Source organism: Cervus canadensis, chromosome 18 (genome assembly GCF_019320065.1).
Source record: "Cervus canadensis isolate Bull #8, Minnesota chromosome 18, ASM1932006v1, whole genome shotgun sequence".
NCBI classification, from domain to species: domain Eukaryota; kingdom Metazoa; phylum Chordata; class Mammalia; order Artiodactyla; family Cervidae; genus Cervus; species Cervus canadensis.
The window spans coordinates 36,060,591-36,077,407 of NC_057403.1; the positions used below are offsets into that span (position 1 = coordinate 36,060,591).

Genomic DNA, 16,817 nt, shown 5'->3' on the forward strand with positions numbered 1-16,817 from the left:
TATCATGACAGTCAATTCTTCTGGTGGAAGTGATAATTAGCAATAAATAGCTAAAGACTAGGGGAGGAGAAACAAAAGATCTACAAGTTAGGCATTGGCGACCTGACTGTGTGATAAATATTCCAGACATACAAAAGGGGGGAACCATCCTGGCTCTGGACGGTGACCCGGTGAGACCTCGCCCTGCCTCCCAGCCTACCTGTTCTGCCAGCCAGGCAATGTGCTTAACCTCCTTGCCGCCTCCCGCTGTGCTGGTGGCACCCAGCATGGCATTGAGCTCAGCCAACACCTGTGGGAGGAGAGCCATTATGTTGGTGTGGATAGCTACGAACCAGGAGTGTGCGGTGGCTGTGTCCTTGCAACGGAGGATCAACGTGTTCCTGCTATCAGGAGAATGGAGCTCTATCAATCTGTGTGGAAAAAGAAAAAAGAAAATGAGCTAGATCAGAAGCCATCAAAACTGCCATGGTTCAACATACATAACTGAAAATCGACTTTAATTTTACATTCCAGAATATAAATGCTTTTTCTTAACTCCTTAGAGTCCAATCCCAGAGAAATCCACATGTGGAAAGATCATCACGAAAGACTAACTGCTGGGTCTGCTGTCAGTATTCATGAAATGACCTGAAATGAGAGAACCTAGTGTAGAATCCGGAGCAAGAACACTTTGCTCCACCTTCATTTCCAAGTCAAAGAAATGGAGAGCCTGCTTGTTGAATCTCATGGGCACATTGTAATGAAAGAATTTTTTTTTTAAATACTTAGAAAATTCTGGCATATAGAATTGCTAGGTAAGTAAAACTTATTGCCAAAAATTGAACTGAAATTTCCACTGTGTGAAATAAAATAGCTGAAGAATACGACTCTCTATGAAAATTTGGAATTGTTTTCTAGGATCTGGGTAATGTCGAATGATTAAATCATCCTCCAAGTAGTGGAGGAAAAATAGTTAAGAAATCTTCAACTCTATGACTATTATTTATTAATGCTCAACTGAGAACAATCTCTACTTCAAAAGTAACCTTTAGGACTTATTTAAATTTTTTTAAAGGTACACGCAACCAATTCCTTATAAAGCAATTTGCTGGGTACTATCTTGTGTTTTGATCAAAGCTTTTGCCAAGATGAATTTTAAAAATCAATCAATAAATGACTTACATATGTTCACCACTGTGCTCTAACAGTGAACATTTATATCTTTTAAAAGGGAAAAAATAAAAAGCTCTTAGGAGTGTTTTTCATGGTAGGCTGAAAACTGACAAACTGCCACTGACCAAGGAGAGAACTTCTTATTCTTTCATCTTTCTGAAGACAGTTTTTGCTTCCTTGCAGCCCTGTCACGAGATCCCACAGTACCTGACAAACATGACTGGTTTACAGGTACACCAACCAGCATGTCTGCCTTGAAGCTTGCATCCCTCTCTCTGGTCATATTTAGAAATTCCTTTATAATTCCACATATTAAAAAAAAAATTCCACATATTTTAACTTGCCATACTTAATGGGGCAAATATTCATTCTCATTTGAGCTCTGGTCAGTCCATCCTTTCTTAAATAAACATTTAATGAAAACCTACTGTTTTCCAGATTCTATGCTTGACACTGTCCTAAAGATACAATAGTGAAAAAAATAGAGAAAAACTAGTCTCTCCTCTCACTGGGCCTATCATCTAATGGGGAAGGCAGAAAGTTTATATTTAACTAATATACAAGTCACAAAAACTACTTCTATAAAGAACTGTGATGACTACCACAGAATTCTTGGCTCAAAAAGACACTCCTGAGATGTTAGCAGCAAAGCAGGACTGCAATGGGGGCCTCTTCACCACTAGGGCACACTTACCAAACTGGTATACAGCTTATAAACACATCTATCCATGCTACCTACCTACTTATCCACTGACATGCCCTCCCACTAGACTTACCCTGCTAGCTACCTGAAGGTCTACCCACCAGTCTACCCATGTTTCTTATGACTTCACAGTTTTACAGCAACAGCCAAATAGGCCAGAGAGTTCTAAAAAATAGTCAAAACATAAAATAAGATCTGTGACCAGTCGAAACACTTCACAAAGCCCATACCTGAATCATCTTTAGATTGCAAGTCACAAGCTATTTTGCTTCTGTTTTAGTTATAGTTCTGATGAGCTTATTTGATTTCCTATCCTATAGCTAAATACAGCAAGAAGTAGTTTGAGATTAAAACTTTGGGGGTTTTGAATAGCAGGTTAAGTCTGGATATTAATTGGTAAGCAACGTGGAATCACTGAGGATTCTGAACAAGGGGACAATATGATCAAGACAATGAATTAAAAAATTAACTTTATGAGATATGTGTACACCTAGGTTCAGAGGAGCATCGTTCACAATAACCAAAAGGTGGGAATAACCCAAATGTCCACCAATGGGATGGATAAACAAAATGGGATACACACACACACATAATATTCAGCTTTAAAAAGGGAAGAAACTCTGACACATGCTACACAGTACGAGTGAACCTTGAGAGGCTTATTCTAAATGAAACAAACCTATCACAAGAGGGCAAATATTATATGAGTCCACTTATATGAGGTACCTAGAGTAGTCACAGTCACAGAAACAAAAACTAGGATGGTAGTGGCTGGGGGTGGGAGGAGAGGGAAATGGAGAGCTGTTGAGTGGGTACAATTTTTGTTGTACAAGAGGAAAAGTTTTGAAGATTGGTATTATAGTAATATGAATATAATTAATACCACTGAACTACACATTTAAAAATAGTTAAGATGGTAAATTTTATGTTGTGTGTGTGTGTGCATGTGTGTGCTCAGTTGCTCAGTCATGGGATTGAATCTTTGCAACCCCATAGACTATAGCCAACCAGGCTCCTCTGTCCATGGGATTTCCCAGGCAAGAATACAGGAATGAATTGCCATTTGCTCCTCCAGAAAAATACTTATGATGGTAAATCTTATGTTATGTGTATTTTATCACAATTAAAAATAATAAGCTAAAAAATAATTTTATGGTGTGATGTAAGGTGGATTACAATAGAGAAATGGCCTGGGGAGATTTAATTGGACCCAAAAAGGATGAAACTATCTGCTGAGTCACCAGCAGGACACACACTCCTAGGCAGCAGGAACTCTTCCATCCAAAGAGCCCAGAATAAGTAGAGAGAAGAAAAGAGATTTCTGACAAATAGCTTAATATTCACATTGACCTTTATTTAGTTTTCTATACTATTTTATAAGTTTTTTCTTTTTAATGTTATTTTTCACTATATCAATTGTTGATGACATGGTCCTTAACATAAATATTGATATTTGTTGGCTAAAAAATGATTATATTCTCTAAAAAAAATTATACACTTATTATGGAAGATTTAAAACAGTACATTACCCCGACTCCCTGGCCCTGAACTCCTGGCAACTGTTGATCTGTTCCCAAGAAATCTGTAGTATGTAACTTTCTCACTTAACAATATGCATTTAAGGTTCCTCCATGTCTTTTGTGGCTTGAGAGCTTACTTTTTTTTCTGGCTGAATAATATTCCACTGTCTGGAGGAACCATAGTTTGTTTATCCATTCACCTAGGGAAGGTCCTTTTGGTTGTTTTCAAATTTTGGCGATTATGATTAAAGCATTCATGTGTAGGTTTCTGTGTGGACCTAAGTTTTTGACTCCTTTGGGTAAATACTAAGGAGCACAATTGTGGGGTCACATGGTAAGACTACTATGTTTAGTTTGTAAGAAACTGCCGAACTGTCTTCCAAAGTAGCTGTATCATTCTGCATTCCCCTCACTGATGACTAAGCCTTCCTGGTATTGTACATCTTTACCAGCATGTGGTACTATTGGCTGTATTCTGGCCATTGTAGTATGTGTACAGTGACATCTTATTGTTTTAATTCACAATTCCTTAATGGAATATGATTTTAGCACCTTTCATCTGCCTATTTGTCATCTCTATTTCTTCTTTGGTGAAGTGTCTGTTGCCCATTTTAAAACAGGGTTGTCTTCTTATTACTGAGTTTTAGAATTCTTTGTATATTTCAGTTGTCAGTCCTTTATTTCATATGTATTTTACAAAGATTTTTCTCCCAGTCCTCAGCTTATCTCTTTGTTCTCTTAACAGTGCGTGATGGTTAATTTTATGTGTCAACTTGACTGGGCTAAGTAAGGTATGTCCAGGTAGCTGGTAAAACATTGTTTCCAGGTGTGTCTGTGAAGGTGTTTCTGCAATAGATTAGCATCACCAGTAGAATGAGTAAAGGAGATGGCCCTTGCCAGTGCGGCTGGGCATCATCCAATTCACCGAGGGCATAAATAGAATAAAAAAAGCAGAGGAGAGGCAAATTTGCTCTGTTCTTAAGTTGGGACATTCACCTTCTCCAGCCCTCAAACACTGGTACTCCTGGTTCTTGGGCCTTTGAACTCGGGGTGAATTTTAAGACTGGCTTTTCTGTTTCTCCAGCTTGCAGACCATGGGACTTCGTTTCCACAACTGCATGAGTTAATTCCTATAATAAGTAAATAAACCTATCTATCCATCCTATTGTTTGTTTCTCTGGAGAACCCTAGTACACAGTGTCTGTTACACAGCAGAAGCTTTCATTGTTAATAAAGTTCAACTTGAAAAAAAAAAAAAATAAAGTTCAACTTGTAAAGTTTTCTTTAATGTACTGTGCTTCTGGTATTTTATCTAAGGAGTCATTTACAAATTTAAAGGGAATTTTTAAAAAGCATAATCCTACAAACTCAGGGAGAAGATCAGAGGAGCGACTACAACAAAATTTTGGAAGCTGGCAAGCAGACAGAGAAGTTAAATGATTTAGCAAACCTAAGAAAAGTAGGGGAGAGTCAAACCCGAGCCAGTCCAAGTTGCAGAATCCTGAAGAGACCGAGGAATTGGAGGCACCAGTTACCTCTGGAAGTGGGAGTAAAGCACGCAGCTAAAATAGAGAGGCCAGCTGACCGGTTCAGCATTCCCCACACCCAGCAGCTAGTGAATGCCCCACCCTCAATCCAGCAGAAGCCTGACCTCCACCCTCATCCCACCACACTGAATGCAGGAGCCAGGGATGTCCTTAGTTTAGGCCCTTTACTGGGCTGACCATTTTCTACAGAGGCTGTTCATTTCTACCTGGTTGCTTTGGCACTGTGACCAGCTTAACATCCTTAATCACGTGCTAAAAGTTCAGTCGCAAAACCATGACGAAAAATTTCTTTCACTCCTCCTACTGACCTACTTAACACTAAAGGCAGGAATCAGCTCTTCCTTCTCTGGGCACAAAACGTTCACTTTCTGAAAAAGCCTTCAGACCTCATACAGTTCCTGTGAGAGTCTCTCAGGCACAGGCCCTTGGCCATAGTTAAAACTCTGAAAATCCTGATGTTAAAGATCCTACTTATTAATAAGTGAAAGAAAGGAAAATAAGTCTGTTATAAAATAAACTTAACCTGATTAAGCAGAAGATCATGGGACCACTAGGCTAAAAAAGGGGAAAACAGGAAGTAAAAAGTTCCCTAGGACAGAATCACCAACTTTTCATCAAAAGAGAAAATTTGCAGTGTTTCTTAAAATATGATTGTAAAATAGGAAATTAAACTAGAAGAAACAGAACATAAACTCCACAACAGGACTAATGATTCTAGGATCCAGAAGTCTGCCTTTGAAGAAGCAGCCCCTGGAGCTGATAAAGGGAACAAAGTGTTTCCTAATGTTGACTGCTGTCTTAAAAGACAAATTCAAATGAAAACTACTAAGAGTTTGGAGGCAGTCTGCCAGTCATTGTTTGGGCCCACAGGAGAGAGGAGGAGACAGCTACAGTGTGAAGAGGTCTGGCCTCCAGTCAAACCACTGAGGATTTCCTGAGAAAAGCAATTACATTCTGACCAGATGAATCAGATCATGGTTAGGTCCACAGGGTATAAGATTCTGTAAGTCTAGCCTGCTTTATTTCTTCTGTTCAGAAAAGTCTTTGTCATAAAGTATGAGTTCAATTTATAATAATGTTCAATTAATAATCATGTTGTTGTTATGTTATAAAGCCAAAATTTACCTTTTACATGGAAAACGGCCAAAGCGAAGATGACCCAGACCTTGTGAACCTCTTCAATGATAACAGTTACATTTCTGAAAAGCAGTGTTTAAGAACACCTTTTTCTTGATAAACTCTGCACTGCCCATAATGCTGTTTGCTAAGGAACAGGCTCATGTTCTCTCCCTGGAGTTTGTCATTATTTATTTAGCTTTCAGTTTCCACAATGAACTGCTTATAATGATCAGAAGCATCTAGTGAGGTCTTGAAAGAGGAGAGGTGGAAAAAGCAAATAAATTTCTTCCCCCTCCTCACTTACACATTCTGATAGTCAGCACTTTTTTCCAGCTTTAGATAGTCAAACTAAATCAATGTAGTGAAACAGAGGGGAAAAAAAGGTTGCTTTCCTCTCCTGTCAAAGAAGTCTTTACATAAACACAAAGGATGAACCACAAAGAGATTCCACTACACATTCATCAGAACAGTTAATGTTAAAAAGACTGACACTATCAGTGTTGGTATGGATGTGGCTGGTAGGAATGTAAGACGGCACAACCACTTTGGAAAAAAGTCTCGCAGGTTTTTGAAAAAAACTGAACATACACCTATCCTTTGAGTCAGCAGTTTCACTCCTAAGAACTTACCCACAAGAACTAAAAACGTATGCCCACAAGAATTGTAACCATCAATAGGAAAATTGATAAAGAAACTATGAAACTGTGGTATATCCATAAAATATGCTACTACTTAGCAATAAAAGAGAAAGAACTATTGTTACATATAACAGGAAGGATGAAGCTCAAGAATCTTACACTGGAAACCAACACAACACTGTAAAGCAATCTTACTTCAATTAAAAAATAAATTTAAAAAAATCTTACACTGAGTAAAATAATTCTATCACAAAAAGTACACATGACATGACTATAATTTTATGAAGTTTTAGAATAGTTGAAACCAATATATGACAGCAAGTCAGAACAAGAGTAGCCTTGGACTATGGGAGAGGGAATTGACCGGGGAGGGCAAAAGAAAACATCCCAGGGTTAAGAGTAATGTTTTGTACCTTGACAGGCTTGGGTTACACAATTGAATGCATCTGTTAAAACTTATGGTTTGTGTATTTTATTGTATGTAGATAGTATCTCAAAAGAAAAAAAGTTACAACAAAAACACTGAACTCTATATGTGTGCTTGAGTAGACGTAAGCATAGTAATGTATGTAATTCACTTTGAAATGAATCAAAAATATAAGATGGACTGATGGATGGCTAAATGGGCCTATTTGTGATAAAGCAAACATAGTAAAATGTTAATGGTAGAATCTAGGTGGTAGAAAAATGAGTGTTGACTGTAAAATTATTTTGACTTTGCTGTAAGTTTGAAGATTTTCACAACAAAACATGAGGGAAAAAATTAGGGCTACAATGTGATAAATATCTTGGTGACAGATGTCCTGATAAAATTTATTTTTATTGTTCCTAAATGAACTGTTTCTCTCCATGGCTTTAAACATTGCAGTTGTGTTACCTGTAATGACATTCCCTTTGACAGAGCTGAGATAAATTTTAGGATGAATGAGCTCGAAATGATTTTATAGATACTATCTTATTTATTCTTGAAGTAGTTCTAAAAAACAGAGTTGAACATGTATTATTATGCTCATTTTATGGAAAGAAAAAAATAGGAGGACAGGAAACTTAAGGGACTTATTTAAGGTTATAAGGACACCAGCAGCAGGTATAATAATAATATACTGGGAGCATTCTATGCCAATTTTATAATAATTTTCTTATTTAAGCTTTCTTATATTTTCTTATTTAAGCTTCTTATATAAGCTTTCATTTTCTACAGGAGGAAACCATGGCTTATGGAAAACAAATAGCTTGGCTGAAGTGTCCAAGTCCACCACCCTAACTTTAGTCTAATGAGTCAATGGCTCTTAACTTTTTTTTAACCAAGACACACAGGACAAGTACCCACACCCCTGCGGGGATAACCAAAGTCACATGTAATTCTTCCAGGTGCCTGCAATTCTAGGTTTTTCTTTTTCTCTAGAAAGCACGCTTGGAATGCAAGTAAGAGTGATATAAGAATAACTTTGAATCTCTTTTGATTTATATTTTACAAAAAGCAGATCATATGCAAATTTGGTATTTCTTTTTTTGGCTGCATTGTGGGGCATACTGGATCTTAGTTCCCCGATCAAAGATTGAAACTGTGCCCCCTGCAGTGGGAGCATCGAGTCAACCTCAGGACTGCCAGGGAAGTCCTCAATTTTGGTATTTCAAGCAACATCAGAAATGAATTACTTTACAGAATTAAGCCTGAGAATCTGCAACAGCCTGACTCTTCTAAGAATTTCCCTTGTACAGTACACTCTGGTCAAGTAGACCAATCAATGGTCTTACTAAAGAGCATGGTGTGATACACTCTTGTAGCCCAAACTGCCCTCTCCATTTGGTTCTAAAAATCTATTTCAAATTTGACCATTGATCAAATGTCTTTAGCATACGTGCTAAAGAGAATGTAGCCCCAAGTTTCAATAAAGGTCAAGATTATTAAGCTCTGAAAGACGTCTTCGTGGATGATAAACTAGCAGAGCTTCCAGCAATATAGCCAAGTCATTTCATCTTCTTCCTTCCGTCTTTCCTCACTCCCACAACTCCAGTATCCTACAGAAACTGTGTAATACTTTTTCTTTTCTGACAATACTCAGATATAGCAGCAGCACTCCAAGTGCTATAGACTAAATGTTTGTGTCTCCGCCTCAAATCTGTATGTTAAAATTCTAACCCACATATGACAAGATTAGCAAATGGGGCCTCTATCAGGCAATTAGATCATGAGGGCAGAGCCCTCACAGATGGGACCAGTACTCTCCTGTGAGAGAGACCCCAGAGAGCTCTCTAGACTTCTCTGCCATTGTAGACATGGCAAGGAAATGACCACTGGAAGCGGGCCTTCACCAGACACTAAGTCTGCCAGTGCCTTGATCCTGGACTTCCCTCCTATCCCCTAACCATGAAAAATAAACTTCTGTTGTTTATAAGCCACCCAGTTTATTTATTTATTTTTTTTAACAGCAGCTTGGATGGACTAAGACAACAATCTCTCATTCTCAGAAATGATTTATAATGGAGGGACATAGCCTGAATACTTTCCTCAGCCTGACAGTCAGTTGACAAATTTAGTGGCTATTTGTTCTTCTTTAGTCACATTACAACTCTACTCTAGTCCTTACTATTTTTTTTTAAAAGTCCATGATTAAAAATAAATAAATAAATAAAAATAAAGTCCATGATTAACAGATCAAAGTTTCTACATAAACCTATCTCATTTGAGAAAAAAAAATTTAATTTGGATTTCAGAGGTGATTATTCACTTTACAAATTAGATTCTTGCTGTATGAAAAAAACATAGCATTTCTTCAAAGATCAAGCTGTTTTGTATTTACATATGATCCAATATATATATAATCTTTCACAAATAAACCTGTATGCCTGTATGTAACACAAAGTAATTTCTATGTCTTGAACTTTTAAAAGAAAGCAAATAAAAACAATACAAACATATCAGAATGTAATTTTCAAAATATGTATCTATGAGAATTCACTGGTGGTCCAGTGGTTAGGCGGAGAAGGCAATGGCACCCCACTCCAGTACTCTTGCCTAGAAAATCCCATGGATGAGGGATCCATGGTAAATCCGTGGTAAATCCCTCGTAGGCTGCAGTCCATGGGGTCACTAAGAGTCAGACACGACTGAGCGACTTCACTTTCACTTTTCACTTTCACGCATTAGAGAAGGAAATGACAACCTACTCCAGTGTTCTTGCCTGGAGAATCCCAGGGACGAGGGAGCCTGGTGGGCTGCTGTCTATGGGGTCGCACAGAGTTGGACACGACTGAAGTGACTTAGCAGCAGCAGCAGCCAGTGGTTAGGAATCCACACTTTTACCTCTGTAGACTCAGGAACTAAGATCCCACAAGCTACATAGCAAAGCCAAACAAAACGTGTGTGTGTGTGTATGTCTGTATACGTATGTGTGTGTGTGTGTGTGTGTATATATATATACACATATATATATATATATAGGATTCCCTGGTGGCTCAGACGTAAAGAATTAGCTTGCAATGCACACAAAGTTAAAGTTAGCAGTTAAGACTTTTTAAGCTACTATTTCTTATGATCCTGCTGTGTGTTTGACTCTATGCAAAGGGCTGCATGTGGTTATCTCATTTAATCTGCACAATTAAGCCTTTTTTCTTAACCAGTGAGAATATGAAGGTTTATAGAGGTGCAGGAACTTGCTCGGAGCCCTCCTTGGAGCAAGTGACCGAGTCGGGACTCAAACCAAGGCCTGTGTGATTGCAGAACTCAGAACAATATACTACAGAGGAGGAGCTTCTATGTCCCTATGGCCTAAGATGCTCAAGAAGGTCATTCACTTTCTTGTTGTCTTCTGTGAACCATCTCATCCTGACTAGGCACCTGACTATGCACTCAGATCAGAGGAGACCATAAAAGTCAAAGTAGATTATAAAAAGTTTGTCCTTGTGAAAGTGAAAGTTAGTCACTCAGTTGTGTCCGACTCTTTGTGACCCCATGGACTGTAGCCCACCAGGCTCCTCTGTCCATGGAATTCTCCAGGCAAGAACTCGGGAGTGGGTTGCCATTTCCTTCTCCAGGGGATCTTCCCAACTATCATTATCTTTCTTTTTTCCCTTAATGTCTATTCTAATACTAAGTTTAATGGTACCACTTCATGGCATTAATGAAGACAAAGTCATAGAAACCAAATGGTGATATAACTAGGAGGGACATTAGAAATTATTCAATCCAATGCTCTCATTTTATAAATGAGGAAACTGAGGTCAAGAGAAGCTAACTTGCAAGGGTGACATTAGTAGTTGATGCAACCTGATCTATAATGAAGATCTCTGATTCTTTTCACTATCCATAGAATAAGGAATTTCCTTCTATGGAGATATTTTTAGAAGTTTCTTGAGCAAGATTTTTTTCAGTTATTAAGTCATAATAACAACGAAGGAGTATTATTAACATTCCATAAAGGCATAAAATGAAAAGTAAAGGCCTCTTCTTTCCTTCTACCTTCTAATCCCACTTCACTCCCTAGGGATAACCATCATTAAGTTTCTTGTGTGTTCATCCAAAATTGTTTGGCCACCTGATGCAAAGAGCTGACTCACTGGAAAAGACCCCGAGGCTGGGAAAGATTGAAGGCAGGAGGAGAAGGGGACGACAGAGGACGAGATGGTAGGATGACATCACCGACTCAATGGACACGGGTTTAAGCAAACTCCAGGAGATAACGAAGGACTGGGAAGCCTGGCGTGCTGCAGTCCAGAGGGCCGCAAGGAGTCAGGCAAGACAGAGACTGAACAACAACAACACACATATATGTGTGAAGTAATTTAAATATGGAAGTCCAGAAGTGATTCTCTCATCTCAGATTGATGCTTTTCTTTACCTAATTTAGTCAACAGTCATAATATTGCATAACATATGCAAAAGCAGTATTCTAATATATCCATTTAAGTTTGCAAAGCTGTGAGCAGTATGTTCTCCTTAGGTACAGCTCACCTGTTCTCCAGGTCCGGCATGCTTAGGTTTCTAGCAGCAAAGCACATTTTGAGCGGGATGACCTTCCTGTCCTTGGTGCTGTTCTGGTGTTTTGGAGAACCAGAGTCCTCACTGCCACTAAAGCTGGGTGACTGGGGAGTGGCACTTTCCCAGGGCAGATCTGACACCAACGATGGCTTCTTGATATATGGTGTTACTTCTCGTATGAATTTAACTACGAACAAAAGTCAAAGGAGAAGGTCAGTATTTTTACTTCCTATGAAAAATAGCAACTGAAATATACACATACAGGAACCATCTGGCATGAAGTGGAAAAAAAAAATACACAAAGTTAAAAAGCCCGCCCACAGAATTTTAGGATTAGAGGGTGCTTCAAGAGCACAGGTAATCCAAATGACACACCACTACTCTATCCTAAAAACTGACTTCTGAGTCTTTGCACATTGTTTCTTCTCAGGACTCCCTTCTCCCTTTGCCTGCCTGGTCAACTCACCTCCTCAGCAGCCTATCCTGTTTACTCTCTCCAGGGTGTTGCCATTACTCACTCCTCTGTAATAACTTCTAAGCACCCTGGGTTGTAATCCTTTGTTAATAATACTTCAGTTCCCCTGCTGGCTGCAAGTTCCCCAGAGGCAGGGTTTATGGTTTAGTCAATCTTGATGTCCAACATTCAGACCAGTGCCTGTTCAGTAAATGTTTGAATACACGAGTAAAGGGGAAAAATGAGCAATTAAATACTTGAATTATCTCAGTAGTAGTTGGACAACACGAATGAATCTGGAGATAGATTCATTACCTCCTGACAGAGCCCCATCTAGCTTTAAACAACTCTTAGCATTTAGAAACTTGAAAGTTTCACTCACTGGTTTGCTGTTTACAGAGGACATACAGAACAAACTTAATCTCTTCCACATGAGGGCCCTTCAAACATCTGAAGTTCGAGATTATCTCTCTCTTCTCCAGGCTAGGTATCTCTACTTCAATTAGATTCAACTCAATCAACATTTGTAGCTACCTTCCAAGTATCAGGCATTAGGCTAGCCCCTGAGAACACAAGAGCAGCTTAGGAATGGACTCTGCACTCAGGAATGCCCAGTCTAGTAAGGGAGACAGTTATGAAAACAAACCATCATAGTTTTGAAAAACAAGTACAAAGATATTGTACTTGTTTTTCTATTAATGGTAGCTTTCTATTAATGGTATTAAAGGGTTTTTCTATCAATGGTAGTCCCAAATTAAGATATGGCTTTTAATCAACAGAAAACATTTTTCTTTTTAAGTTCACTTTTAAGATGTATATTTCTTTTACCTCCTTTATGACTGGCAACTACTGTCATTTGAGGCATGGTGTTCTTATGTCAAAAACTAGATAAACTGAACATTATTAAAATCTTAAAAAGCATTAAAATTTCAATAAATAGTTGAATATAGATAAATCAGTTGCCATTTCCTCTGCTAACATCAATATATGTTACTTCAGGCATCTGCCTCCTCTCAAATTACACTGTGATAGGTCATTAGAGTAGCATCAAGGGAACTGAAAAACTAGAAAGATATGATCATTATCAATGTTTATCACTGTCATAATAGCTAGTATTAATATTTCATAGCCTTAGAAGCTTTACAAGCCTTCGAAACTTTACTAATAAATAGATTGTACGTATGTGTGTTTGTCAGTTGCAAGCAAGTAAAAATTCTAGGCATATATTAAACATTCAATAAATAGTAGTTGCCTTTCTTCTCTAAATTAAAAAGCTAGAAAAGTTAAAAAAATTTAACAGCCATCAGTAGGAGAGGCAAAATTATTTTCTTATAAGTTATTGAACAAGATCTGCTAAAGTTAAACGTAATTCTAGAAGATACAATAATACTAATGTCAACATTTAGAAAGATTTATGTGTGTTTATGTGTCTTTCTATGTCTAGTTATAATACATGTATTTTCTAGGCGGAGACAGTAAGAGTTAACTGCTTCAGGTTACCAAGGAGACTTTATCATCCTAGAAAAATGAGCAGGGGTGCACCTAGCATAGGCCTTGAGCAGCTGACTCAGGCATTTGAACACAGGCTTTAGTTTAGCTCCGTGCTTTCAAGAGAGAATAAGATCACAACTTTGGTAGAAATTCTTACAGTTTCCAGACATTGCTAATGGCAGAGACTTACTTTTTAAACATTTAAAGCAGTATATTAACTTTTGGGCTCACAACTGGGAGAAATTAAAGACATTCTAAATGACTATTCTTAAATACTATAGTGTTAGAAGAGCCCCCTTTACGACATACTCAGAAGATCACAGAGTGGCATCAATGAGTTTATTACTATACATATTTAAATGAAACAGACATAAACACACAGGCTAGTGCATGGCCTTATTAAAGGAGCAATGAGTTTTACTTGAGTTGATAACAATGGCACCCATACCCCCATCTAACTGGCCATCCACAATGATTGGAGAACCATAAACAGATATCTAATTTACCTGGGAAGCAGTACATGGGCTTATGTGATTTCAGTGTTCTGCTTTAAAACAAAGTAACTATCGCTTGTGTTTGTCCTGAGATTTTTAATTAATTTCATTACCCATCTTCCTGGGCTTCCCTGGTGGCTCAGAGGGTAAACAATCTGCCTGCAGTGCAGGAGACCTGAGTTCCATAACCTGAGTTGGGACGATTCCCTGGAGAAGGAAATGGCAACCCACTCCAGTATTCTTGCCTGGAGAATCCGGTGGACAGAGGAGCCTGGCAGGCTACAGCCCATGGGGTCACAGAGTCAGACACGACTGAGCACCTAAGCAGAGCACCCATCTTCCTACTCCATTTCACTCCAAGGCCTGTCCAAGTCCATAGAAGTAGGAGATGCCTCCTTTCTGAGGATCTCAAATTACTACTGAGATGGAAAGGAGAACTCAAATTTCCTTTTAAACCTCTAAGCTACAGTGGAATAAATCCAAACAAACCAGAAATAAGGCAGCTCTGAAATTTGTCCCCAACAATTAAAATTTTAAAATTATGGCCTTTTATAATAAATTTATGCAAACTGGCAAAAAAGGATATTTTTTAGGCCTCAATTAAATTCTAACATGGCTATCTATTACTTTTATTCAAAAGTATTAGCTTTCATGCTTCTATATATATGAACATAGAACAAACAGTTGAAATAATTTGGGTATTTGGACTGTTTACTGTATAATTTCTCCTTGGTAGTCTTCGTCAACTACTAATCTTATATGGTAAAACCCACTGTGGGTCATTTATAAAGTAAATATTTAAAAAATGAATTTAAAAAGTGATTTTCTTTGGAATGTTTCTTCAAACTGCAAAAGAATATGCAAGCTTTTCAATTTTTCACAAAAAAATGTTTTAAACATCTTAGGTTTGCATTTTTAAATGTTTTTGTAAGGAAGACAGCTACCAGCAAATTTCCTTGTGGAAACTGCTAAACAGTAAGTAGATGTGTGTTGAAAATCCTTTATATAACTCATCCACAACCAGAAAACACTGTGCATTTGAAAACTTACTTCAAATTACATATTTTTCTTTTCTTTTTGGTGTTGACATTTATGTTTATTTTCTGTGACACATCTCTGTTTTTATAAGTCAATTCTACTCTTAGTGCTTCTCCCTCCCCTAAAAAGAAGTACTGCTTTATGTGAAATAATGCCATCTGTGTCATTCCCTTTTTGCTTACTTCAAAACATACGAAAGCAGGGACTTCCTTTTGGTCCAGTGGCTAGGACTCCATACTCCCCCATGCAGGGGCCCAGGTTCCATCCCTGGTTGGGAAACTAGATCACACAGGCCGCAACTAAAGATCCTGCATGCTGCAACTAAGACCTGGCACAGTCAAATAAATAAAATAAAAAAATACTAAAAAAAAAATACAAAGCAGAGGACTGTTGACAACTGTAAGAAAGTCTTGACCACCTATATCATTAGAAAAAACGGAAAGATAAAGACTTTTATTTTCATTAAAGCAGAGGCAACAAGAAAGGCACTTTGCATAAGGCTGATTAGGAATAATTTATATTGCTTCTTAATCTCCTGCTAAGTAGAGGCTAGTTTTGTTTTGTTTTTTACTTAACCTTATCAGATTTTTAAAAACGATGTAAAATGACTCAAACACTATAAAACCAAAGGCAAAACTCAGGGTATATGAGAGTTACTAGGTGAAAAAAGTAAGTTCTCAAAAAAAAAGCTTTCATGTTTTAAAAAATTATATATAATTAGTATGTTCATAAAGTACTCAAGAAAATATGCCCATTTGCTAATAATGGTTATATCTGTATTGTAATTACAGTGATTTCTTCTTTTGAAAGTTATTTCTACAATGCTTGAACTTTTAAATAAGCATGTGTTTTTGTTCTATTAAATAAATAATACTAAAGTTAATTCTGGGCTTCCCTTGTGGTTCAGCTGAAACCCCCTGCAATGTGGGAGCCCTGGGTTCGATCCCTGGGATGGGAAGATCCCCTGGAGAAGGGAAAGGCTACCCACTCCAGTATTCTGGCCTAGAGGATTCCATGGACTGTATAGTCCATGGGGTTGCAAAGAGTCGGACACCGCTGAGCAACTTAATACATGCCCTCAAATAACAAAGAAAAACATGGATTAGAAGGCAATTTCAGAAAAAGATTCAAGAGCGGAGACAATAACAGTGGGGAAAAGGACTGTTCCATAAATGTGGAGAGGACAACGGAGTATCAGCGTGCAGCTGTCGTCTGTCTGTATCTCACGTCCTCCAATGCATTTGCTAACCTACAGTTGATGCTCTTTGGATAATTTTTGTTAAGTCACTGAAGTATAAAAACAAGAGCAACAAATTTTACAGTCAAATGAAATTCAGTACAGGCCTTGATATTACCATTTACCTTTTGAGAGGTTTGAAGCACATAATTTTCTTGTCTAAGCCTCAGTTTCCACATTTGTAAAACATTAAATACCAACTTCAAATGGCTATGGCAGCTGAATGAGAAATGTAATAAAAGTGTCAATGCCTGTGCTTGAGCACACAATGAATATCAGTGTATATTTGGGTGTGCAATTAATATAATATACTCTGGACAAAGTAGGAAGAGGTTAAGATATGAAATTGAACAGACCATATTTGAATTTCAGTTCTGTCAATTATAAACTTCATGATTTGGACAAATAACTCAACTTTTCAATCTCAATTTCTAGTCCACAAA

At 37.8% G+C, this 16,817-nt stretch overlaps 1 protein-coding gene across 1 annotated transcript in view; it reads right to left on the reverse strand.

Annotated features, from left to right (window-relative positions):
• SNTB2 (syntrophin beta 2) overlaps window positions 1-16,817 on the reverse strand; it is a 64,455-nt gene that overhangs the window by 18,602 nt on the left and 29,036 nt on the right. Inside the window, exons 2-3 of the mRNA XM_043435311.1 lie at window positions 11,634-11,847; window positions 200-410 (exon numbers count right to left, since the gene is read on the reverse strand). Of these exons, the coding sequence (XP_043291246.1) occupies window positions 200-410; window positions 11,634-11,847 (425 nt within the window). The remainder of the gene's footprint in view (window positions 1-199; window positions 411-11,633; window positions 11,848-16,817) is intronic.